This window comes from Ictalurus punctatus, chromosome 8, assembly GCF_001660625.3.
Source record: "Ictalurus punctatus breed USDA103 chromosome 8, Coco_2.0, whole genome shotgun sequence".
NCBI lineage: Eukaryota > Metazoa > Chordata > Actinopteri > Siluriformes > Ictaluridae > Ictalurus > Ictalurus punctatus.
In genome coordinates, this window is record NC_030423.2 from 17,106,099 (window position 1) to 17,131,881 (window position 25,783).

Sequence of the window (25,783 nt, forward strand, 5' to 3'; positions counted from 1 at the left end):
TAGTTGAAGATAAACTTTTTTTTGTTTGTTAATTGATGCGTGCAACACGTTCCAAAAAAGTTGGGACGGGGCAATTTAGAACTAATAATGATGTGACACAAGTTGAAATAAAAAGGTCATGTGAAACAGGTGAAGCAATCGTCTAATCATAGTATATACAGTGGGGGAAATAAGTATTGGACGCGTCAACATGTTTTTCAGTAAATATATTTCCAATGAGGTTATTCACATGAAATTTTCATCAGACATCAGTATTAACTCAAGAAATCCACAAATATAAAGAATTCACAACATTAAAGTCCATAAATAAAGTTCTGTGTAATTAAGTAGAATGACACCGGAAAAAAGTTTTGAACACGCTAAGAAAAAGCAGTTCTCCAAGGCAAGGTAAGGCAAGGAACCAGCTGAAATCTGTAAGTAGTTAGAAAGTAATTATACCTCATATCTGTGCAAATTAATATCAGCTGGGTTAGTAAATTGATGTTCTATAAAAAGGCTTTTCGTTTCCAAGGTGTCACACAAGAAACATCTCATGATGGGTAAAAGCAAAGAGCTCTCCCAAGACCTTCAGATCCTTATTGCTGTGAAACATATTAATGGAATCGAATACAGACATACTTCAAAACTTCTGAATCCTCCAGTAAGCACCATTGGGGCCATTATCCGCAAGTGGAAGCAACATCACTCCGTCATCAACCGGCCACGCACAGAAGCTCCTCGCAAGATTTCTGACCAGGGAGTCAGAAGAATAGTCAGAAGAGTAGCCCAAGAGCCAAGGACCACTCAGAAAGTGCTCCAGAAACACCTGGAGGCAGCAGGTGCCATCATCACAGAGAATACAATAGGCAATGCACGCCACTACTCATGCTCACCCCACAAGACTCTATTACTAAAGAAAAGGCATGTTGAAGCTCATTTAAAGTTTGCTACAACTCATTTGGACAAGCCTATTAAATACTGGGAGAGTGCAGTCTGGTCAGACAAGAGCAAAATTGAACTGTCATACATACATTTTGGCTATCATACTACACACCATGTTTGGAGAAGAAATGGCACTGCACATCACTCTAAAACACTATACCAACAGTGAAGTTTGGAGGTGGAAGCATCATGGTGTGGGGCTGTTTTTCATCACATGGTACTGCCAGACTTCATATAATTGAAGGAACGATGAATGGAGCCCTTTACCGAGAGATTCTTGAGAATAATCTGCTGCCATCCACCAGGATGATGAAGATGAGACATGGGTGGACTTCCAGCAGGACAACGATCCAAAGCATGCAGCAAAGGAAACTCAGAGAAATAAAATCAGGACGTTAGAATGGCCCAGTCAATCACCTGACTTGAATCCAGTTAAACAAGATTTAAAGACAATATGTTTAGAAGAATGGGCCAAAATCACACCTGAATACTGCAGCCCATTAATTTCTTCATACAAGAAGTGTCTTGAACCCATCATTACAAACAAAGTTTTCTCCACTAAGTATTAAATACATTTCAGTTAGTGTATTAGGAAATATACTGAATAAAATCACAGGGTCAACTGTACAGTGATAATGATAAAAGTGATGCTCTCTTAAGGCATCATCTGCCGTTACATAAACTTGTCATGTTACTATGGTTGCCATAAAATACTTTTACAATCGTTATACTGAAAAAATATTGCATTTTATGTTTGTAGGTGTTAAAAAAAGGGGATAACAAAAGACAAAATTCTTTCTAATATTCTACTTATCAGTGCACCAGCCCAAGTCCAAGCCTTAATAACTACACAGCAGTCATTTCTGGGTTAAAATAAAACTGTAAAATAAAATTGTATGTACATCGAGTTGTTTAATTGTTTTTAATTCATTTTAATTAGTTGACAAAATTACCTTTTCATATAATGTATTAGTTCCGAGGAGTCGTTTTTACTTGTAATTACAGTTTCCGACCACTAGATGTCAGGAGAGTTTGAGAAATAATGCAGCTTTTTTACGTTTAAATTCATTTCAGTTACAATCCTTTAAATAATAATAATAATAATAATAATAATAATAATAATAATAAGCCTCGTTATTATGACACTTCTGAGATCATAACCTACAGTGTGTAGGGTGTTTTTGTAACCAAACACTGTATGTATACCTATGCAGTGTAGAAAAAAAGGGACATAAGATAAATATTCGACCAATAGGGTGGTATTTGAAGTGTTACTCTTTCTTATAATTAACAAAATAGCATTACTTTTCATTGGAAATGTATTGAAATAATTAAGCAAGGCACTACAGATGTGCACGGACAAATACCGCAACCATCCCTGCATGAAGATTCATTTCCGACTACATACAGTATCCAACATATTAAACAAGAAAAAAAGAGGTTTTCGTTTAAACATTTCCTCGAATTACAATGTACGAGCAACTTCACTGCCCACATGAAAACAAACAAACAACAAAAACAAAAAAACAGCTAATGCGAGTCGGTTCTTAACGTTCATCTAAAAGAGTCGGCTCTTTCGCGCACGACTCCCACGTGCTCACTAGTCTTTGGACTCCATCTGTGTAATTGTTTGTCATCTATATCCTTGTAAACAATGTTGTAATTGCATAATATAGTACATCAGTTAGTTATTTACTGTCAAATATAATTTTATGATGATGAAGAAGCCAAAACCGGGATTGCAGAAAAACATTGTCTATTAACCTACATGACGGGAAGCGAAAAACTCCTACACACTCGACTTTTGTTAGCAATAGATTGCCCAACAGCTATAATATTGCCCAACAGCTAACAGGCTAATGTTGCATTTTGCACAATTAAACATATAAAATAATATTTGTGATGGTATATTTTGGCTGGCATGTTGAAAAAAAGTTTCTTTTTTGAATATTAGAAACCTCAAAACAAGTCAGAATTACTGTAATAACCAGCGTTGCCAACGTTGTGAGTGAGATTTCTGAACCAATTGACCTTTTTTGCTGTGTGGAAATGAGAATTATGGGGGTAAAATGTGTGTAAAGCCATACATCAATTTCTTTTCTTCCTCACCATGCCCTTGTCTTTGCTTTCCGGTGCGTCACTACTTTTCACTACTTTTCAATATAAATTTTGTGGCTTTTAGTATGAATATGTTAGCCTTAAGTTTATCTTTAAGCTGCTGTACTCCAAACAACAACATTCACATTTAGAAGATATACACATTCCAAATTTACAGTCTCTCTCTAATTTTGATGACATCATTCTGCACTTCAAAAACCAATTCCTAACGTTGTGTTATATTCTCTTGAATGTTCTCCTGATGTTCTTATTTTATTACCATCTTCCCAGAATGTTGCTGGGAGATTTTTGTTGTACAACCTATTAAAAATCTTATACAGAACATTCTCTAATGGTTGTTTTTTTATTATTATTATTATTTTTATAGCCATTTAATAAGTTGACAATTAGACTGTTAGAAACCTCAAATCAAGTTCTGTAATTACAAATTTTCACCATCATTAAACTCATAATGGATACATTGCACAACCACTCATGTACATGTTCCTCTTAATACTGTTATTGCATTTCCAGTTCAGCCACTATACTCAATGGCTGTATTTTACAGTCAGTGTCTGTATCTTTCATCAAGCATAGGCTCTATAAAGGTAAGACATGTTGTATCAATGTTAGCCCAAACGGGTCACTATTAAGTAGCTTTTGCTGTTGCCACCGGGGTGTCTTAAGTTGAAACTGGATATTTCCTATAATACTAGTTTCTAGATACATACATTAAATTATTGTGTGATGTTCACCGACAAAAAACCATGATGACCCTGCTGAAAACAAAATAGAGCCCCATATAGAATTTGTAATGGTTTTAATGGTTATAATGGGAATTGTATTGGTTTTAATTGAAACTGGAATGGTCCCTGAGGGTCTCTATAGGTAATTTGTTGCCTTCTGTTGGTGACATGTTATGTCTAATGGATGCCATTAAGGACCAATAATGGTAATGGTTCTAATGGTTAGGTGATGGTTTGTAATGGTATTTGTTGTAGAAATTATTAGAATTTCTGTGATAATTTCTATTGCGTTTTTTTTCCAGAAGGAAAGCCATATGATATAAAGGTAAATACTGCTAATGTTAGTCATGTTATCAGCATGTTTCTGAAACTATTCTGTCTTAAATACCTTACAGTGGACACTCATTGTGATGTGGTGAAAAACCTGAAGGACAAATTGGTGTCTCACTGTACTGGCAAATGTAAACGATGCAGTATTTCAGAAAGGAAATGCATCGTAACAGTCTAAAACCCAGACTTTTCTGACAGCTCTGAACTTTGACAGTTAAATCAGTTAAAGGTAGTTAGTAGTGTAATGTAAGGATTTAACTGAACTCTAGCAAACAGTTCCAGTCATATTAAGGATAGTCATTATTGTAGTTTAGCTTTTCAGATTTGTTGACATTTGCTTTTTAGAACTTAAAACCTGACGTGAATGCCACAGACTAATATTATTAAGGGAACACGTTTGTTTTCTTCATTCTGAGATGCACTGTAGGATGTAATTATTGTCAACTTTCCCTCCTGTGTCAGAATCATTATTTCGACATATGACACTGTGGAAAATGACTGAATCTTCACTTTACTCAATATTACTCAAGGAGTCGCGGGATTTGATTTGAGACGTGCCCTGTGAGATTGAAAACATGTCGACCACGAGACAGAGGAAATCACATGGAACTGTGTATAAATTGTGTCCCAAATGATGCACTATACACTATGTACTCAACCGTGTCCCGTATGAATTTTATAAGATTATCTGTTTCATCAGAGTCTGATATTAACCCCCACCTCCCCACACCAGCTACGTCATTAAAGCTGCGACAGTTGAGTGCATCATCCGGGTACTTTTTGTATTTGGACTTTTCAGCCTGAACACACTACTCGCACTATTTATACTACAGATCGGCATAGAATAGTGCACAAGTACGCGAATTGGGACGTACCCACAGTGTTTTCTTGGGGTTTATGATTAGCTCGTTTGCTGGAAATTCGTTTGGATAAACTGAAGATTGGTATGTCTGTAAAACGGAATCTTCCAGGCTGGATGATGGTCGCATCTGACCATAAAAGTGGCAAAGAAGAGCGGATTAGAGAGTCGCTAACGAGGAAACAGGAAGTAAACACGAAGAAATGTGTACGGAAAAAGTGCACCAAAAGGTATGGTTGTAGAAATTAGGGCTGGGTAAAAAAGATCGATTCCCCGATTTTAGTGATCTTCAATTTAACGAAACGATATCTGTTTGGTAAATCCCCGAATCGATTCTTAATGCGTGCTTTACTTGAGAGGTTGTGAATATTATCTGTAGTTCGCCTCTCGTCCTGAAGATGTCGCCATCTTTCATGTTCGGAATTTTGAAAACGGTTTTATTTCTTAAACATGTTTCAAGCTGTTAATGAATTTCACTGTTGCACATTTACAACGTTTTATTTATTTTTTAACAGTAATGTGCAGTTTGTGCTTAGCTTGTGTGCGGCGTATGTACATATTTATAATTTCTTGTTACAATGTTTGTTACTCAAAGTAAAAGTAAATAAACATAATTGTGAGATCTATTGTTACCGTAAATGTGTATCTCAGTAAAACAGATAAGTAGGAGGGTTTCAGTTATCAGCATTTATATTAAAACATGGATTCCATGTCTGCAAAACTAACATTTTAAATGAACTACTGATAACTAATTGACATTGAATCGAATCAAAATCAAATCGATTGAAAAAAATATAAAGAATCGAATCAAATCGGCAAATTGGTCGCAATACCCAGCCCTAGTAGAAATATAGTCTTTAATTAAACGTTTCATTTTCACTTTGATACTTGGTGAAAAAAGGTGTTTGTTTTTTTTGCAGGATGATGTACTGGATGAATGAAAGGGAGCTCGTTGAAACAGCACTCAGTGTTCTAAGTAGAGATAAAGGAGAGGTGAGGTAAAATCCTGTTTATTGACCTCCAGACATTTGGTAGTAAATATGCCCTTGGCTTTAAGGAAGCTGAAAGATATCTTACCTTATCAGCTGGCAAAGATGGTCTACCAGTTTGACCAGCTCAGCCTGTGTTTTGGCAGCTGGTAACTGCTCAGACCTAGTTCGACCTGCTGGGCCCTTGAGCAAGGCCCTTAACTCTCAGCAGCTCAGTTGTATAAATGAAATGAATGGAAATAACTCACTGTTGCAGAGGATGGGCCCCACATGGACATCCTAAAGATACATGAGATTACTGTGGATGGTTCCACTTAAAAACCATGAAGATGGCTTTGTACTACAATTGCTATGATAGGTTTAGGACTGCAATCGCCATGAACAGTTTTGCACTCAAGTCTCCATCAGTGAACCATTAATAACTTCAACAAAATAGACTTCATGTTAAAACTATAATGAATTTCCTGTTTACACAACTGCATCTTTGACCATGTGGTACACAGTTATAGAAGGGAAGTATTTATTATATAATTGCACTATCTGGTGTTACCCAGATGAAGATGGGTTTACTTTTCTTTTACTTGTCTTCCTCATATCACCTCTGGGGAATTTTTCCTTGGCTTGCTCATTGAAGATAAATTTATATCTTGAATTTATAGAGCTCTATAAATCTGCTTTGTGACAATGTCCATTGTTAAAAATGTTATACAATTTTTTTTTTAATTGAATTAATGTAAATGTAAGTTGTATCACCTTTAAATTTTAATAAAATTAGTTACATTGTGCACATCATGTCTCGTCTCGTCTTCTTATGTCATTCATGTAATCATTCTGTTAACCTTGTTTGTCTTATTATGAAAGACAGCTGGAGAAGACAGATGGGCTCCGCTGACCACTGACATGACCGTGATTCCAGAGACTGATCATGAAGAGACGACAGACTCAGAAGTTTCTCAGCCAGCCGTGGATATTGCTGAGCAAGAGACAGTACCATACAACGAGTGTTTAGAGGCAAGACGGTGCAGTAGTGTATCTGAGAGCTCTGATGAGCAGGGATTAGCATCGTCAGTGGTTTTGGAGAAGGAAGATGAGTCTGAGGAGCAGATTCACAACTCTCGGCGTGATTCTGATCATAAAGCTCTGCAGGTGCTGCGAGAGATCTTTTTCAGCTGATGTTGAAAACCGAGTGCTTTGGATTTTGTGTTCACGGCAAGAAAACTGATGAACTGGTAACTCGGGGACAACACCAGATAATTCTGTATTATTGTCCTCTGTGTAAAGCCTTCACTTCGAGTGTTCTGTGTTGCCACAAAATTTAGTCCAAGTCAGCACCAGCTAAACTCCCCCCCTCCTTTCAGAGGGAAAAAACAGAAGAGATATAGATATGAATAATGGGTGGCAAATTAAGTGTCCTTTTAAAGTATTGGGCCACCACCAGAACAGATTCAAACCATCTTGGCACAGATTCGGCAAGTCTCTGGAATGGTACTGGAGTCATGAACATTGTTCTTCCCTTAACTGCTGTTAGGGTGGTGGTGGTGGTGGTGGTGGTGTAGAGCGCTGTCTAACATCTCACTCTACAATCTCCCATAAATAAGTATTCAATTATGACGAGATCTGGCGACTGTAAAAGCCATAGCATATGACGTAAATCATTTTCATCCTCATTAAACCATGCAGTGAGCCTTTGTGCCCTGTGGATGGGGCAGAGCCATCCTGTTAGAGACCAGGACATAAATGAACTTTGTATTGATTTGCAGTGTGTCTTGTCTTGAAGGGCACAAGTGGAATTAAACCATACCAGAGTAAAATATCCTCCAGATCCTCTGGACTTCCTCAGTGTAGGGGTAAAAAAACCAAAAATAAAAACACGACAGTACTCTTCTCTTGGTTCACACTACACATACATTCACACACCAACTATTTGAGAGTATGTTGATGAACGTATATCACTACTTATATGCACTTATATGCAGTAGCAGTGTTTTTTTTTGTTTTTTTTTTTTTTTTTACACCAGTGAACCCTAAAATATGCATTCAGCTGTATAATGAGTGATTTATACACTACAACCCTACTGTACGCATCTTGTTTTTCTTTGTCACTCATCTGTGTGAGTATATACACCAACTCATTTTCATAAGTCCTTTCCATGTACTGGACACATCCCATTTCCTTGTAAACTTTGCACATTCTGTAGTTTTATTACTAAAGTGCAACTTGTATGGTCTGAATTAATTTCAAAGAAAAGTGATAACAGATCTGAACAGCTGCCGTACTAAGTGTAACCCTTATGAATGAATAAACGTCATATGTTGCATGTTATGCATGATTTTACATGTCGGCTGTCACATCATATTACCAAAGCTGAAGAACTCCCAGTATGTTCATGATACTTGGCAATAAAGTGTCTTATACTTTATGTGCACAGTGTGAGAATGTTTATACCTGATGGAGTAATATCAGTCAAGTGTGTAGTGTACCTCCCTGAAACAGGACAGACTGGAAAAAAAACAAGAAAGCAAGATTTTTTATCAAGACTTGCATCAGGGCAAAGGACTCAAACCAACACAAGCACAGACAGTCCATCATATGTGTATACAAATTTCATTCTTAATCAAACCCTTCTGGTTTAGGACAAAAAGAATGGGTAAGGAATATGCATAAGAGGGTGAGATAGTAGTGAAAAAGTTTTATAACCATTGTTTAAAATATGCTTCAATGGAATATTTATTAGCATCTCACTTCTGTGATGTTTATCCGTCTAAAACCTGTCATTCAGCTAACTGCTGATAAAAACGAATTCCTTCGACATGGGTTCCCCTGCTACACCTAATCTCCAGCCCACAAAAGTTATGAAGTTAACTTCCTATACATTCCCAGCTCATTCTCTACTCGTGAGAATTCTCCCCAGCCTCCTACCCACTATTCAACAACTTCTAGTGCTACCCAAATACTCTTCGCCTGTCATACACAAACCAGAAGCCGGCAAAGCAGACAAGAATTCGAGTTCTCAGAGCTCCCACCCCTTTACAGTCCCACAATCACTCCAGATCATTTACTTTGGACTGCACTCACAAATTAACTGTCAGAAAATTGATTCAGTTGCTTCCTCCTCAGGAAAGTGCCCAATTCCTAAAAACAAACTACACGACTGTATCCACACACACATACACGCGCATCTAATCAGAGGCTGAACATGATGTGACTTCCACATAATTCATAATACTGCTATGATTCATTGCATCTTCCAGGTTTTCCTGATTCACTGAATTTATTTTTAAATTACCTCTCTTATTTTCCAAGTCATAATTTATCATTTATGGCTAATAATACAAGAGTCGCATCTCGAGTGGCATTGCTATTATACAAAAAACAACAACAACAATGTTTTAAAAAAACGTATATCTGGGTAAAAAGTGGAGGATACTGCAGTGACGGCTGGACAAAAGATAAATCAGTCTAAAACATGACGTTTAAAGTCTTGGGCTGGTTTCAAAATGAAAGCGCTGCCTCTCACAAGCACAATAACTACTAAAAAAAAAAAAAAAAAACAGGTTCCCCGAACGTAATGTCTCCCTAAGATGCTGAGTGGAGAAATGGAGTATAGTTGATCGACACTGTTATCATAATGAAAGAAATGGTGAAGTGTCCTGCTGGTAATGAATGCAATCAAACAATCAATACTTTTGTTTACAGCCTGAGTTACAGTTATGTGCTTGGAGCAGGCGGCCCTTCAAAATACCACATTGCCAGAGAAGTCAATAATAACAGCTTTGGCGAGCTGATTGGTAGTTTAGTCCCATGGTGTGCTTGTGTCTCAGATGGAGAAGATCCTCGGGTACAGGGGAACCAACACAGAGCTGCTAGAGCCCACCGTTCTCTGATAGTAGAGGCGTTCGGCTGTTTGCGTGGCCATCCACAACACTGACCTACCACAGCACAGAGGGTTAAAGTTACACTAACTCACCTTCAGGGTTTGAAATAGTCTACTGAACTGCTACAGCATAACTTTAACAGCGTTAAACTGAGATGAAAACTCGGTCAATCACTTATTTAAAAAATTTAAATAAAAAAATAAATAAAGTACCTGTTTGGGTTTATAGACTCCAAGTTTAAAGCGACAGCAGATAGTATCTACAAAGAAGCCAACCAGTCTGTGCAGCATGCCTACGGGGAAAAAACAAACAAACCACAGAATATGCACACACTCCAAGATATAATTCTTTGCATGAAACACAGCTACCAAGTATGTGTATTGTACCTGTTGTAGAGAAGATGCCGCCGATGATGCCGCATAAACGCACGAGGAACTGCCACAGCGGCATGTGCTGTTCTGTTACTCGGACCATGAGCGAGCTGAGATCATACTTCATAAAAATTCCCGAGACGCCATGACTTCCTGCTGCATGGTTAATTACCCGCTCCTGCAACAACACAAACAACAGGTTCAGTAGCTCTAAAGTGATACATGTAGAAAAGAACAAATACATCTGGAATGAAAATAAAGCAGAATGTTTTAAGGCAGGTGTTTGATATTTGCTGAAAGAGTGAAGTTTTTAATCTTTTTTTTTTATTGATCCCTTTTTGCAGCTCCAGCTATTATTATTGGATAAGTTCCAGCCACAGGACTCACATTTGTCCTCAATCACTAAGCCATTTTACTTCATCTAATTTGCTTTATAACATGAAGGACACGAAAAAAGCTACAAGCCCTATAAAGCAATTCAAACACATCAGAATTTATCTCCAACATTTAAAACCAAGACAATGCCATCCTTTCTGACAGAAATATGAGCAATATCCCTATATTGAATAAAAGAATATGCCTAGGTATTAGAAAATAATAAGAAAAACAAATCTCTTGTTTAGCTTAGTCGTAATACACTGGGCTTAGTGGTTTGCACGGGTTTGAATCCAGCCTCCGCCCTGTCCAAAGACATGCGTTGTTGGTTTGCATTTCCATATTGTCCGTAGTGTGTGAATGGGTGTGTGATTGTGCCCTGCAATGGGATGGCACCCCGTCCAAATCAAGCATTTCTGGTCACAACATTCACAAAAAAAAACTTTAGAAAACCTCCAGAAATCCTGTACGGACTGAATAGCCAATCATGGGCGTCTGTGAGCTTATGCACGCTGAAGTGGGCAGATAGCACTTTCCTCTGAGAGTGTTACACCACCCCTTGATGTTGCATGAGTCAGCTGGCTTCATGGGCCTCTAAGAAAGCATGTCATATCCTTCACCTTCCTTGGTTGTTAGCTGTCGTGTGGTAGCGGAGAGCTGGCTGGAGAGTGGGAATTAGCCATGAACGAATTAGCGAGAAAATCAGGGAATTTCCTTTAATGTGGAATAAAGAGCTGAAGGCAGGTCAGGGAAAACTATAGACTGTAGCTTATATATACACACTCAGCAAAAAAAAAAAAGAAGAAACGTCCCTTTTTCAGAAGACTGTAGTTTAAAGATCATTTTGTAAAATCCAAATAAGCTTTACAGATCTTTATCGGAAAAGGTTTAAACGATGTTTTTCATGCTTGTTCAGTGAACCATAATTATTGCACATGCACCTATGGAACAGTCCTTAAGACACGAACAGTTTACATGTGGTAGGCAATTAAGATCACAGTTACAATAAGTTAGGGCACTAAAGAGTCTTTTCTACTGACTCTGAAAAACACCGGAAGAAAGATGCCTACAGTTCCTGCTCACCTGCGTGAACATTCCATAGACCTGCTGCAGGGAGGCATGAGGACTGCAGATGTGGCCAGAGCAATAAACTGCAATGTCTAATGTAAGATGCCTAAGACAGTGCTACAGGGGCACAGGAAGCTCTGCTGATCGTCCCTGCAGTGGAAAATTACATGTACCCATGTGTCCCCCCAGACGTGATGGAGAACTTGCAAATGCCTTGGTGGAAGAGTGCAGTAACATCTCACAGCAAGAACTGACCAATCTGGTGCAGTCCATGAGGATGAGATGCACTGTAGTACTTAAAGCAGCTAAAGGACACATCACATTCTGACTGTTACTTTTAATATTGACCCCCTCTTTGTTCAGGGACTCATTATTCCAATTCTGTTCGTCAAATGTGTGTGAAACTTATTCAGTTTCTGTCTCAGTTGTTGAATATTTTTATGTTAATGTAAATATTTACACATGTTAAGAAATGTGCTGGAAATAAAAGTAGTTGAATGCGAGTGGACGTTTCTTTTTTTGCAGAGTATATATGCGCTGAACATGTTACTAGACATTCCCATGGTGTAAAACACAATCTGCCTTTATTTATTTATTTTACATCTGCCGTTTTAATCACCCAAATTCCCAACAGTCCTCAGACTGTCCCATACTCCTTAGACACACATCTGTGCTGTTGTTATGGCAACCAGTGTGGAGAAGCAAGCAAATGTGCCTAAGGTCTGAAAAACATATTTGGTTTACTTGGTCTAATAATCAAATTTAAGTAAAATATTTGCTCTGCTGTCTAAATATAGGCTTAGTTTAGATCTTTCAGAACTTCATTTGCTAATAACCCATCATACAAGACAAGCTTTTCTAGATTAAATCAGATGTAATAAAGCTAGTGTAATTTTTCTTTCAAGGCCATGCAGACTGCTGAGTGTTTAGTTGGTTTAAATTGGACTACAGTCCTACATATCTGCTTAGTTACAGGTAAAGCCAGTTGTAACCAGGAATGTCACACGCCTGTGGCTAGTTCTGCAACATGTTCTTGCTCTTTCAACGTGAAAGCATGCCACACCTTTTTGTGACTCTTTCCAACTTCACAACTTCACGTCCTATTATTTTTAGGCAAATGTTTAAAAGACATTGGATTTAAAATCTCAATTCTCTATATTAAAGATGACAAAATCTCGATATGTGTACTGACTTTCCAAAATTCAAATTCAGTGTTTCACTTGCTTTCTTACTTTTCAGGTTTTTAAGAACGGTTCCACTGCTTTAGAAGTTCTGTTTATTTGCGTTTAAAAAAGTAGTTACTGGTTTCTAAGCGCAATACCATTTATTTTCATTAACCTACCCGTTCTGTAACGGAGTACTGATGCGTATCAGTGGTCACTTTGTAGGTCTTCAGTTTAGTCGGTACTATGGTGATGAAGTACTGAAACATCTGATTATCTGGCAAAAAACAATGGATTAAAAAGGAATAAGAAAACAGACAACATACTGGAAGGAAAAAGAATATAAAATCATTAACAGATCTTTTATGCTATTAAACAAAAACACAAGAAATAAGTGTGTAATGACAAAGTAATGTGATTTTCTGGTATACGCTGTGGATCACACATCTATTGTTCTGTAAAACCTGTTTGGCGCCTCACTTACGATCTGTGCACACTTTCTCTGTGCCGTCCAGCGGGTTCAGAATGCCTGGGATTTCCTCGCCGAACGACAAGTGGTCTATTCGGTGCGAGAAGTTGTAAGCTGTGGATTGATAGGAACACTACTTTTAAGACTGCAACAAAGCTCTACACTGACAAGAGGATAGGTCTGCATAACAAATGTCAAATGGAAATGACATTTTACTCTTCTCTTATCTTTAGGTCACTTGCAAGCTCCGGGTTTGACTTGAACATAAACAGAAGCGAAAAACATTTCCACCCTGCTATAAAACACTGGTGCCATATCAGTCCTAGATCTTTCCTAGGACTCATTTCTTATAACTTAATTCACTGCAAGGGGAAAACTTACTGTCATGGCTGACGAGTGCAGCTAAGTGAGCATGGCCTCTTGGATGTGGAATGGCCCTGCAACAGAGAATACACACTCGTGAAAAGATAAGAAAATTTGTTAATATATATACTGTATTGCAGATGTAGTCTGTTCTGAATGCTGAAACAGGATGTTGCAGCTAGCCTTCTGCTCAGAAATGACATATTTTCATTGGGGTTCTGTGTGTGATATAACTTCAGTTATTTCTTGCTAGTTTCTAGTGAAACCCATGCTGAGTAAGAGCACTGGTCAGTCTGAAGCTTGCATTTGACCAATCAGCTCAATCCCAACAGTTCAACAGGAAGTAGTTATTTTTGCAAGAAACTAAAATCAGCTATCACATCACATTTTAAGTTCCTGCAAACTTCTTGCAGCGGTAAAAGCAATCATTACTGTAAAGTAGGGTGCACAATCCCAATCGTGAATAATAACTGACAATACTGCATTCCTCATTCTTCACCAATACACACTATATGGTCAAAAGTTTGTGGACACCCAACACTATGCCCATATGTGCTTGTTAAACATCCCATTCCAGATTTAGTCCTCCTTTGTTGCTATAATAATCTCCTCTTCTCTGGGAAGGCTTTCAATAGATTTTGGCATATGGCTGTGGGAATTTGTGCTTGTACAGCCACAAGAGCATTTGTGAGCAATAGTGATGTTGGGTGAGGAGGCCAGTTCATCCCATAAGCGTTCAGCGGGGTTGAGGTCAACACTCTGTGCCGTTCTTCCACTCCAACCATTGCTGACCGTGTCTTCATGGAGCTCGCTTTGTGCACGGGGGCATTGTGATGCTGGAACATGTTTGGGCCTCTTAGTTCCAGTGAAGGGAAAATCGTAATGCTACAGCAAACAATGTAGACAATTATGTGCCTCCAACTTAGTGGAAAAAGTTTGCAGAAGCACCAGATACTAGTGTGATACAGCGTATGGCATCCACATACCTTTAACCATATCGTGTATATGTATTTATTTCTTTACTGAAGCAGTAGTGACCATTATACATACTTGATATTAATAATTGATTCAATATCACATTAATTGAAATCACTATCAACACGTTATGATATCAAGAAATGACTTATCACTGAACATGAATAAAAATACAATACGAGGAAAGAAAAACAAACAAACAAACGGGATATTCACATCTTTCAATTTCATGCAAAACATTTCTCAGGAGTGTGAATTTTACATCACGTATTCTTGAGTAATATGTATCAATTGAATAAAACCTTGCTTTAGTGTTTGATTAATGATGAATACTAGGTAACTGACTCAGACTTTTACACTTTGCTATATGAGCAGTATTTCTTTTTCCTGAACAATGTTCATAAATACAAAAATTCAAACTGGCTGCCCGACGGGACCTTGAAGGTCTTGCAGAATTTTTTGAATATAATTATTCTGCTGTAAGGGCAAGATGTTTTACAGGTCAATAAGTAGCAAACGTCTATCACCAAATTACAAGATAGTATAAGAATAAATGCAGGGGTAATGGTTGGGGAAATCCATACTTGCCGACCGTGATGTGGAAGTTTCCAGCCACTTTATTAACATAGAGGTGTCCATGTATTCTGCATGCGTTGAGTGGCTGCGTGGGACTGTCCTCCCTGAGGAGAGAAAAGCATCAGGACACGGATTAACTGCACTCCTGAGACAGCACAATAACAATCTTCTCAACTTCCATCAGCATGTTTGTTTGCAGATCTGATGCTGAATGAACGACGCGTTAAGAAAACAGACTGTGAGGAAATGAGGACTGACCTTGGGGGTAATGCAGTGGGGGCTCCTCTCATCACGTTTTTAAAGAGGACGTCCTGGAGGGAGTGCTCCTCTCGCAGCCTGTTCTGAATCAGCAGGAGTGTCCTTGGGGGGGAGGAAGCATGAAAATAAAAACGAGTTTCGTTACTGAACTGCAAGAATGAACAACTGTTTAGAGTGGAGTTTGCATGCATACCTATTTCATTCATGCAAATTCATATGGAAATGCAAATTCATATTCATGTGGTAAAGTAAACCACACATACTAATATCTTTTCACTTGGATTTTTGGATAATATTTATTTAGAGCATATGTAAGGAATAAAACACTTAGGAGTGTTGTGTTACAGGAAAACAATCAATTATTTTCAACAATTAATTTTTTTTTTATTAACTGAAGTATGACATCATACTTTTTATTCCCTTCTAGCCATGTCTAATGCTGTTGAACATCCGAGAAACAAATTAGCACCAGTTATCGCTTACAGTTATAAACAGTCGTTCGGTCAACCAGCCTGTATTTCACTCACGTAACGTTAATAACATGCAAAGCGTAAAGTCCGCTGTCCTGTTACAAAGACCAAATCAGAGACTCCTTCAATAAATGTTAAATAAAGGTCTCTGAACAGAAAAGTCCACCATAAACAATTAAAACACAGACAATGTAGATACAAATCCCCGTGTATGCTGTTGCAACAGAAATGATAACCTATTACTTCCAGTGCATCTGATATGTATGGAAGCCCGTTTCTGGCAAGGAGGGAAAAAAATAAAGGTAACTGCGACTTTATGTCCTGTAATTTTGAGTTAACATTTCGCAATTCTGACATTTTTTTCTCACAATTGCAAATTCCTATCGCACAGTTTTGACTTTGTTTTTTGCAATTACAAGTTTACGTCTCACAATTCTGACCCCCCCCCCCCCCCCCACAATTTAGACGTCCACTTGACATTTAATGAGTTACAAAGAACGCACAGACAAAGCACCAATCATTCTCTGTAAATAGACTATATAAGGACAACACTCATCAGCTAGTCAAGACAAGGAAAACCAGACACTAGTGCACGTTAGTTACCTGAAATTAGTCACATTTCAGGTATTGCTTCAAGTGGACATCTAAATTGTGAGGAAAAAATATCAGAATTGCGAGAAATCAGAATTATGAAATATAAACTCGCACTTCTGAAGAAAAAAAAAACTGGATTGTGAGATGCTAAGTCAAAGTGGCGAGAAGTAAAGTCAGAATTTCCAGAAATAAAGAATTATGAGATATAAAACCCGCAATTCTGAAAAAAAGAAAAAAAAAATACAGGATTGAGATATAAAGTCAAAGCTGTGAGAGAAAAAAAGCAGAATTGCGAGATATAAAGTTGTAATTCTGATACACAATGTCACAATTACTTTTTTTTTAAAATCTTTTTTCCTCTCCGTGGAAACAGGCTACTATAGATTTGCCTTGTAGCCAGCACTAATGTCAGAGTTTCTGTTATAGGAAATGAACGCCTTCTAAACAATCAGAATTGAGAATTCCAACAGTGCTGTAGTATAAATGGAGTAATCTGGTGGCTTTCATTTTCAGTACTGCTCATGTGCACAAACATAACCGGAAAGGTAAGAGCTGCCCCAGAAGCAAACAACACCATCCACTTACTTCAAATCAGCTTAATGGCAACCAAGAAATGTTTTCTCTTTAAGACAAACAACCAAATAAATATTTGCCTCTAAATTCACTCCGGCTAGAAATTTGAGCTCGACAATCCATCCTTTTTTTGATGAATTTATTTGCAGGTTGGTCAGATATTTGGAAAGAAATGTGATTAATGATTCACTTCTGCAGACCTGGAGGTTTTTTTCCCCCCATTATCAGCCTTATTTATTCACACGTAGATGCGAAGATCAAATTATTGCCAAATTTGGACATTTTGAAACATGTCAACGTGATCCGGTTCAAAACTAAACAGGTGTGACATTTAGACATCCAACACGTACTTACTACACAGACGGAGGAATAAAATCGGTTATTACAACGAGACGAATTTAGTGTGATGAATTTACCTATGCCATAGTCTCTGTTGAGGAGACAGCTCAAACAAAACCTGCAAAAGAGCCATAAAACATGTTATAAACACTGACGTAAGGCATTATTTACACCGGCTGTGTCCATTGTGTTCATACTCACCGGTTCATACTTCAAGCCATCGGATGCTACCATAGTTTCGGCCAAGTCCAACACATCTGCGCCCACAACTAGACCGTTTGACAAGATGGAATGAATGAGACAGAACCATTTCCCAGAACATATAATCCAATCACATGAATCACTCTCTAACATCATATTCAGCCAAATGTTACCGTCAGTGTTAGTGGATCTGCTATTCAAACTCAACACAACGTTTTCATTAAATATGTTTAACATCAGTAAAGTCTGCTTGCACATCTTTTGTCATGTGACATTTTTAAAGGCAAGAGCACATAAAAAAAATTAATATACTCACACTGACACCTCATGGCGACTGTAATATCTATATTTATTCTTAGTTTACTGTAAGAGAGGGGGATTAAAACAGAAGTCAGGCCTGTCAATAATCTCAGCAATTTACATTAATAGATTGCAAACAGACAACCAGGTCTTATACCGTGCTTGTTATTCATTAATGAAGAAAAAAAACTAACTATTACCTAGAAAAATCCGTATCCACTTCATATTCGTACTTCATCCACGTGTCCCGATAGACAAAAAACTCAAAGAAGGCTAGAAGTGCCATGGCAGTGAAGGCGATCAGAGACACTGAGGACAAGAACAGCAACTTTCACCTAAATGGCACTAATGGTACTAATGCACAAATGTCTCAGTGTGTGATTAAATCACAGGATCTCCCAGGCTTAGTCCTGGAGAACCTACCATCCTGCACATTTTAGTGTTTTAACTGCTCGAACACACCCACTGGTCCACTAGGACCAGGACCAGGCTTGGGGGAACCTATGGATGAAATGAATGAAGTAAGAAATGGGATGAAAACTCACCGGTTCCACCACTAGCTGTTGTTTCCACATAACTCTCAGGAACCTTGGGGAAAGCATCCAACTCCTTTACTATATTTAGAGCTTTCTTTCGAGACAGTCTCCGCATCTTTGGAGCAACAGACCACTCCTGAACCTGTGAGGAATTGATCAGATGAATACCAACACATCTGTATACTGTATATATATATATATACAAACCCACAATATTAGCAGCTAGCGCGCATTACTATCCCAATATCCCTTAACTCCAAGCTAGCGACTTTTGTTAGCTTCTCCCTAACAGCCATGCTGAAGCGATATCCAAACTGTCTGTCTGACAACCGGGACCAGGAAAACTAAAAAAAAGGGAACATTAAAATAAAAAAAAAAAATACCTAATTAAACCTGAAGCTAAACAACCGCCAGGATAACCAGATATCGCTAGCGAACACCTGTAATTTCACACGCCAGTAAAACTAGCTAGCGTTAACTGTACCTACCTGTAAAATGCTCTGCTAAATAATCATCGTTGATTCAGTGTTCCGAATGGAAACATTACCCCTGTGAACCCGGGGTTAGTAAACATGTAAACGGAGTGAAAGTGAAGAATATTGTATCAGACGGACCCGCTGGGGCTTTGAGGCTGGAGAGAAGTCGTGACGATGCCTTGCTGTTGCATCATGGGAGTTGTTGTACTTCCTCAACGCCTGCCGTTCAGTGAGTCGATTCCTTCGAGCGTATTGAACCGTTGCGAGTTTTCATTCATTTGATTCACCGTTCGGAAACCCAGCCTCAGCAGGGCCATCAATGGTTTCCATGTACAATTTATTTTCTTTTAATGTGCATTTTACAACACATTTAATAATAGATATTGTCACAAAGAAGCTTTATAGGAATCCAGGTGTACATTTAGATAACTAACAAGCCAGAGGGAACATCCATCCATTCATCTTCAACCACTTACTCCTTTTCAGGCTTGAGGGGGAACCTGGAGCCTATCCCAGGGAGCATCGGGCACAAGGCGGGGTACACCCTGGACAGGGTGCCGGTCCATCGCAGGGCACACATTCACACACACATTCACACACCCATAAATACACTACAGACACTTTAGACACGTCAATCAGCCTACGATGCATGTCTTTGGTAAAAATAAAGGTTATATTTGTTATTGCTAATGAAGCACACACATCATGAAAGTGACCATAATTGTGTTTACAATGAGATATTAAACCTGTCTTTCCACATAGTCATATTTATTTTTAAATGGCCCAGCTTGAATACCACCAAGACAATGCAAACTGTCCAGTTTTTACAGACGCTAAAAAAAATGGATACATTCTACATCAGTTAAAGAAGCAATACTTAAAACACATGTGCATCAAACCAGCATGAGCTAGAGATTAAAAGAATGTGGAGCATTATAGGGCAAGGCATATTACTTTAATCTGACATGAAACTGTTAGTTTGAAATAATAAAAAACATACCATACAGTGCTGTGAAAAAGTATTTGGCCCATCCTGATTTCTTCTGTATATCTCATATTAAATTGTTTCAGAAAATAAAAGATAAAACAAAGGCAACCTGAATAAACACAAAATACAGTTTTTAAATGATAATGTTATTTACTGAAGCAAAAAAGTTATCCAATACCAACTGGGCCTGTGTGAAAATGTATTTGCCCCCATAGTTACTAATTCTGGACTAGACACAACCAGGCCTAATTACTGCAAACCCTGTTCAATCAAATCAACACTTAAATAGATCTTTTTCAACAGCATGAAGTTGGTTAAAAGGTCTTACCCAGTAACACACTATGCCAAATTTGAAAGAAATTCCACAAATGACGAGGAAGAAGGTGATTGAAATACATCAGTCTGGGAAGGGTTACAAAGCTATTTTTCATTGGTGATAGGTGCTGGATAACTTTTTTAGCTTCAATAAAAATAAGTTTAAAAAAAGAACTGTATTGTGTGTTTACTCAGGTTGCCTTTGTTTTATGTTGTATTTCGTTTGAAGATCTAAAACTATTTAGTATGAAATGTACACAAAAACAGACAAAATCAGGACAAATACTTTTTCACAGTATATGTATAGTATAGTATATGTAATACTAATTTCTTCTAAAAAATTACAAAGCTTTAATTTACTTCAAAAACCCGAACGCTTTGACTAAAAACACATTTGGCAAACACAAAAACACAGCATATGTTAACTCTGGATAATGTCTAGGAGTAGTATGTTAACATGACTAGACTTGAGAAGACCTGATGAAGAATGAATGAATTCCACAAGTAACATGGCAAAACATTTTCAACATTATATCACAAGAGCAGCAGCCTTCACGTCCTGTTAGTAGACAGTGTGAAATGATCTGTTATATCAGAAAATTTTGGCTAATAAATGCACAGCACAAAGCTATTCCAAATTTTTAGCAACATGTCCAAAAAATTCTGTAGATTGTCTAGATAATGACTGAATCTGGGCCTTCATCCAGCAGCACTGCCCTCTCAGGGCTGTTAGAGGTTGGAGTGTCTGGATTCTCCTGAGAAAGCTCCTCAGAACAGCGGCTGATGGTTGGCGAGATAATGTCAGGGCTCGTGTCACAAGATTCAGTGCTCTGTTCAGACGTGGCAGTGGTGGTGGCTACACTGGGGCCGACAGGGTCAAAGTCATCGTCATCATCTTCCAAACTGGAAGCCTCCCGAATGTCTGTGGATGAATAAAGAGATCTGTGCTGAGCTATATCTGGAAAAAAAATTGATAATATGTGAACAGCAAAAAATTACTACAGATAAAAATATATATCTAAATCTAAATATAATGTAATATAGATACAACTATCAATTATCAAAGCCTTGACCCCACAATAAAACTCAGATTTTCTCAGTATATCTTAATAAACAAACTGTTTCAACAATGTTACATATGAGCTGTTTGTGATGTCACAAAATGTTCAACAGCACTGAACCAAAAATCTCCGATATGTGATTTATTAGAGAATGACAGTCACTTGAAACGTTTAGCCACAGAAACTCAGATACTGAAATCACACTCTATATGTGACAAATGTGCGTTAGTTTATTAGCCATTAATTAACCAACTAGCTATTTAAGATGGCATGAGGATATGAAGGTGTTTCTAGGATGGAATAGAGCAATTTGCATATTCATGCATATTCATAAATCTCAGTATTTCTTATAAGGAGTAAATGTTTCTAGGCCATTTTAGTAGGTTCTCTGGCATTATGCAAAATAGTATTTAGAATGTAATTATGCAAGACACTTTGAGAGGTACTTTAATATAATGATAAGGGAAAATGGTAAAACTCACTGCTAAAGGCATTTGGATACTGCTTAGCAATCTTGCCTTTTAATGTCCTGAAAAAGATTAAATAATTTACATTCACTTAGTCCATTCACATAAAAAACTATCCCTCATACCTCCATCTTATGCCAAGCAAAAAGATAATAACTTATGCTCACAGCACCTTATTCGGCGAAAAACGCTATCCAAGTCCTTCTTCATTTCAATTAAAGTGCGAGTGTGGAGAAGAAAGCGGTCGTTCATCTGCTGCAACCGCACATTGGACAGGCCATTAAAATTAATGAGCATCTCGTTGGTCTTTTCGAAGCGGTCCAGCCTTGACAGTGAGTTACACAAGTGTTTAGAATTACAACCTTTTCATGGTAAGCCGTATGAAAATGTGATGGCTGGAAAAGAACTCACATGTGTCTCTGGGCCTGGATGATTGCATTTACGTCCTCGGAGTTGACCATGCTCAACATCCTGCTGCAGAAGATTCCAGAGGCAGTCGGATCCATTCTGAACAGCAGGAGGATAGGCTTTAGCTGTGACAAAGCATTGATAAAACATGAAATATGTTCGAAAATACGAGCTCTTAGGCATATATGTTCCTAATCAGTAGAGGAGCAAACACCTAGTCAGATTTTTCCCCAATCGCTTTCCTTCACTGTATGATAAACTTAAAGGTGCAATAGTCAATTTTTCACAATTCTTTAATAGTTTCAAAAATTTGTTTACATTTTCTTTTTTTTTTTAATTATTAAGTCCTGTTGTTTGGATTGCTTGTTTGTGTTTGGATGCCCCTTCTGTCAGTCATTTTATAGACACTACAGAATATGGGCCACCCAAGATCCTGGGGGCAGAGCTTCCTGAAGATGAGTCAGACTCAAGTGTCAGAGACCTAATCTTAAAATAAATGTAAAAAAAAAAAAAAGGGTGAAAAAAAAAACAAGACCAACCATACCTTAAGTACTTGTAATCAACTGGGAAAAAAAATATATATATATATATATATATATATATATATATATATATATATATATATATATATACACACTCACCTATAGGTGTACACTCATGTACACCTGCCCATTTGTGCAGTTATCTAATCAGCCAATCATGTGGCAGCAGCACAATGCATAAAGTCATGCAGATACAGGTCAAGAGCTTTAGTTAATGTTCACATCGATCATCAGAATGGGGAAAAATTTTTTTTATCTCTGTGACTTTAACCATGGCATGGTGGTTGGTGCCATATGGGCTGGTTTGAGTATTTCAGATACTGCTGATCTCCTGGGATTTTCACACACATCAGTCTCAAGAGTTTTCACAGAATGGTGCAAAAAAAAAAAATACAACCCCCCCCCCATTAAAAAAAAAAACACTGAGTGATTGACAGTTCTGTGGGTGGAAAAGCCTTGTTGAACAGAGAGGTCATAGGAAAATGGCCAGATTGGTTTGAGCTGGCAGGAAGGTTACTGCAACTCATATAATCACTCTTTACAACCGGGGTGAGCAGAAAAACATCTCAGCATTCACACACCATCAAACCTTGAGGTGGACGGGCTACAGCAGCACAAGACTACACCGAGTTCCACTCCTGTCAACCAAGAATAGGAATCTGAGGCTATCATGGGCACATACTCACCCAAACTGGATACTTGGAGATCACCTAGTCTTTTTCCAGGATTAGATAGCTGCATCAATGAGCAGGAGTACATGTGTTCCTATTAAAGTGGACGGTGAGTATATAAGCTGTTATATGTTATATTAAGAAAATGCATTAGCTATACCGAATAATTGGATCCATTCTTAGATGTAAGTTAATTTGTAAGTCAACCAAGAACATGCCAAACGGATGTCCAAGGATACCCGAACACATTATTCCACTGGAATTGTCCTTAAATTATGTTCATTTTCATTACCTAGGCAGTGAATGCTGGTCAAAATATAATATCTATGAATAGCTCAACAATGAAACAATTATGGTTGAGCAATGCATTATAGCACAAGGTATCATCGATTAGCACAATAATTATGATGTGGCGCAAACTATTACTTAGACACACACTTAAAAGCAGACAGGCAGATACTTTTCTGATTTCAAATTTTTTCTGAAAACCAAACATGGGAAACAGAAAAGTAGTAACCCCCAAAAAACACTAAATTTACAGTTTTGCCATCTGTCCTTTTGTGTGTTTTGTACTTTGATGGGACAATGTGTGCTTTGTCTACTTTTAGCTTTTCCTCTACAGGCATTTGAGGGAGAGAAAAAAAGGTTGATTAAATAAGTAAATGAATAAACAATCCACCTCATTTGCATTCATTACACGCACGACTGTGTTAATCACTGCTAATGACATCGGATGCATCTTTGAGGTGAGCTGAAACATATCAGCTCAAATGAAATATTTAAGACATATGTTAACAGCAAATAATCTGATGTGGGTGCCAAAAACTAAACCATATCCCTGCTAGCAGATTTCTACCACCTGCTCCTGCTCAGAGGTACTGAACAGATCCCACTTTGCCTCTCCTTTCACAATATTCTGGGTTCTATTATCAGTTTGAGCTCAACAGTTAGTACTTGTGCTCCAGCTACAGACTCACAACAACCGCTTAAATTCAGAAACAGCATTCATCATTAGAAAACTCATGGCATGCCCTAGAGACAAGAGCAAATCACAAACACCAGGTCCTAACTTGGGATATAAACCAATCAGCCATAACATTAAAACCACCTTGTGCAGCCAAAACAGCTCGGACCCATCGAGACATGGACTCTACAAGACCCCTGAAGGTGTGCTGTGGTATCTGGCACCAAGACATTGACAGCAGATCCTTTAAGTCCTGTAAGTTGCGAGGTGGGGCCTCCATAGATCGGACTTGTTTGTCCAGTACATCTCACAGATGCTCGATCAGATTGATATCTGGGGAATTTGAAGGCCAAGTCAACACCTTGAACTCTTTGTCATATTCCTCAAACTATTCCTGAACCATTCTTGCAGTGTGATCAAGTCGTCTTGCCATCACAGTTTGGCCCTTGGCAAAACTGCTCAGATCTTTATGCTTGCCCATTTTTCCTGCTTCCAACACATCAACTTCGAGAACTGACTGTTCACTTCTTGCCTAATATATCCCACCCCTTGAGAGGGCCACTGTAACAAGATAATCAATGTTATTCACGTCACCAATCAGTGGTTTTAATGTTATGATCGGTGTACATAAGGAAGTGATCTTTTAACAACAAAACTGCAGAAGAAATTCATAAAGTTTCTTATGATAAACACCTTTAGACATTAGGGCCCAGTGTTTTCGGTTAAAAATAAATGAGCAGGAAAAAGAAAATCCTTACCCAAACAATATGTGCAATTAAGTATTTCTATATAAAATAAAGCTGTACAACCAGCTGTAGTGTGTAATATGCTGAAAAGTCTTATAGAAATATTATAACTAAAACACAACAAAATACAAGTTCTATATGCACAACAAAACTGCACCCTTACTTTGTGTGTGAATTTTCTAATTGTCTAAATAGCACACATGCCAAATTCTTCATAAATGATCCATCAGATCACACATACAAACCTCCTTGTGGTAAATCTCACAGATGCTTTAGGAATATATCACTAGCTGTAAATAACTAATTAGCAAGCTAACTAGCTAGCAATATACAAATCACTGCTATTACTTGGCAGGCTTCTTAACAAACCCAAGCGTTGATAGTATCTTCAAATATATATATATATATATTAAAAAAAATCATAATATGCAATTGCAGCTAAATACAATCTCCAACTTTGTGCAAAGTATAAACAAACCTATCAGTGGATGCAGTCGTGTCTTTGTTGTCAAGCTGTCACGTGACATGAGTGTCACTACCGGAGGCTCTTAACAAACAAAAAGTCTTTATCGGACAAATTAGCTCTGTGTGTATGTGTTTTTTTAGCTAATGAAATTTTAGTATCACGACTAAATATATAATGAGAATGTGTCTGTAATTCTGAATATAAAGTCTAAAATATATGTTTTGTTCCGT

At 37.8% G+C, this 25,783-nt stretch overlaps 3 protein-coding genes across 11 annotated transcripts; 1 reads left to right on the forward strand and 2 right to left on the reverse strand.

Annotated features, from left to right (window-relative positions):
* Window positions 1–4,859: 4,859 nt before the first annotated feature.
* Window positions 4,860–8,362, forward strand: si:ch211-127m7.2 (uncharacterized). Its single transcript, XM_017474053.3, has 3 exons — window positions 4,860–5,183; window positions 5,874–5,946; window positions 6,804–8,362. Exons 1-3 carry the CDS (start codon window positions 5,041–5,043, stop codon window positions 7,113–7,115), a joined length of 528 nt encoding a protein of 175 aa, XP_017329542.1. The 5' UTR covers window positions 4,860–5,040; the 3' UTR covers window positions 7,116–8,362.
* Window positions 8,363–8,451: 89 nt separating this feature from the next.
* Window positions 8,452–19,117, reverse strand: ergic2 (ERGIC and golgi 2). 3 transcript variants are annotated; one of them, XM_017474051.3, is made up of 15 exons: window positions 18,938–19,114; window positions 18,661–18,793; window positions 18,459–18,591; window positions 18,114–18,222; window positions 17,930–17,976; window positions 17,614–17,681; window positions 17,490–17,530; window positions 15,437–15,538; window positions 15,187–15,282; window positions 13,646–13,701; window positions 13,280–13,378; window positions 12,975–13,072; window positions 10,205–10,367; window positions 10,031–10,110; window positions 8,452–9,872 (listed from the first exon to the last, which is right to left on the reverse strand). In XM_017474051.3, exons 3-15 carry the CDS (start codon window positions 18,562–18,564, stop codon window positions 9,807–9,809), a joined length of 1,131 nt encoding a protein of 376 aa, XP_017329540.1. In that variant the 5' UTR covers window positions 18,565–18,591; window positions 18,661–18,793; window positions 18,938–19,114; the 3' UTR covers window positions 8,452–9,806. The 3 variants fall into 3 exon arrangements, with proteins under 3 accessions (XP_017329540.1, XP_017329541.1, XP_017329537.1); XM_017474052.3 differs by lacking the exon at window positions 18,661–18,793 and having other exon boundaries at window positions 19,064–19,117; XM_017474048.3 differs by lacking the exon at window positions 18,661–18,793 and having other exon boundaries at window positions 18,938–19,113.
* Window positions 19,118–19,676: 559 nt separating this feature from the next.
* kxd1 (KxDL motif containing 1) lies at window positions 19,677–25,714 on the reverse strand. 7 transcript variants are annotated; one of them, XM_047157237.2, is made up of 6 exons: window positions 25,566–25,633; window positions 23,393–23,471; window positions 22,168–22,263; window positions 21,929–22,081; window positions 21,772–21,818; window positions 19,677–21,186 (listed from the first exon to the last, which is right to left on the reverse strand). In XM_047157237.2, the coding sequence occupies exons 3-6, from the start codon at window positions 22,260–22,262 to the stop codon at window positions 20,903–20,905; spliced, it is 579 nt and encodes a 192-aa protein (XP_047013193.2). In that variant the 5' UTR covers window position 22,263; window positions 23,393–23,471; window positions 25,566–25,633; the 3' UTR covers window positions 19,677–20,902. The 7 variants fall into 7 exon arrangements, with proteins under 7 accessions (XP_047013193.2, XP_017329545.2, XP_047013192.2 ...); XM_017474056.3 differs by having other exon boundaries at window positions 22,168–22,289; window positions 25,566–25,631; XM_047157236.2 differs by lacking the exon at window positions 23,393–23,471 and having other exon boundaries at window positions 25,566–25,714.
* Between the last annotated feature and the right edge of the window lie 69 nt (window positions 25,715–25,783).

Excerpts from the sequence above, each read along its gene's own strand:
- si:ch211-127m7.2 (XM_017474053.3), top strand. The coding sequence starts at position 5,041 with ATGTCTGTAAAACGGAATCTTCCAGGCTGGATGATGGTCGCATCTGAC. Across the intron at positions 5,184-5,873 it reads CGGAAAAAGTGCACCAAAAG|GATGATGTACTGGATGAATG; the intron begins GTATGGTTGTAG and ends TTTTTTTTGCAG. Across the intron at positions 5,947-6,803 it reads TAAGTAGAGATAAAGGAGAG|ACAGCTGGAGAAGACAGATG; the intron begins GTGAGGTAAAAT and ends TTATTATGAAAG.
- ergic2 (XM_017474052.3), bottom strand. The coding sequence starts at position 18,564 with ATGCGGAGACTGTCTCGAAAGAAAGCTCTAAATATAGTAAAGGAGTTG. Across the intron at positions 15,539-17,489 it reads CAACAGAGACTATGGCATAG|GACACTCCTGCTGATTCAGA; the intron begins GTAAATTCATCA and ends CTCCCCCCCAAG. Across the intron at positions 13,702-15,186 it reads TTCCACATCACGGTCGGCAA|GGCCATTCCACATCCAAGAG; the intron begins GTATGGATTTCC and ends TCTCTGTTGCAG.
- kxd1 (XM_047157236.2), bottom strand. The coding sequence starts at position 22,262 with ATGGATCCGACTGCCTCTGGAATCTTCTGCAGCAGGATGTTGAGCATG. Across the intron at positions 21,819-21,928 it reads AGCGTTTTTCGCCGAATAAG|GACATTAAAAGGCAAGATTG; the intron begins GTGCTGTGAGCA and ends AATCTTTTTCAG. Across the intron at positions 21,187-21,771 it reads GTATCCAAATGCCTTTAGCA|ATATAGCTCAGCACAGATCT; the intron begins GTGAGTTTTACC and ends TTTTTTTTCCAG.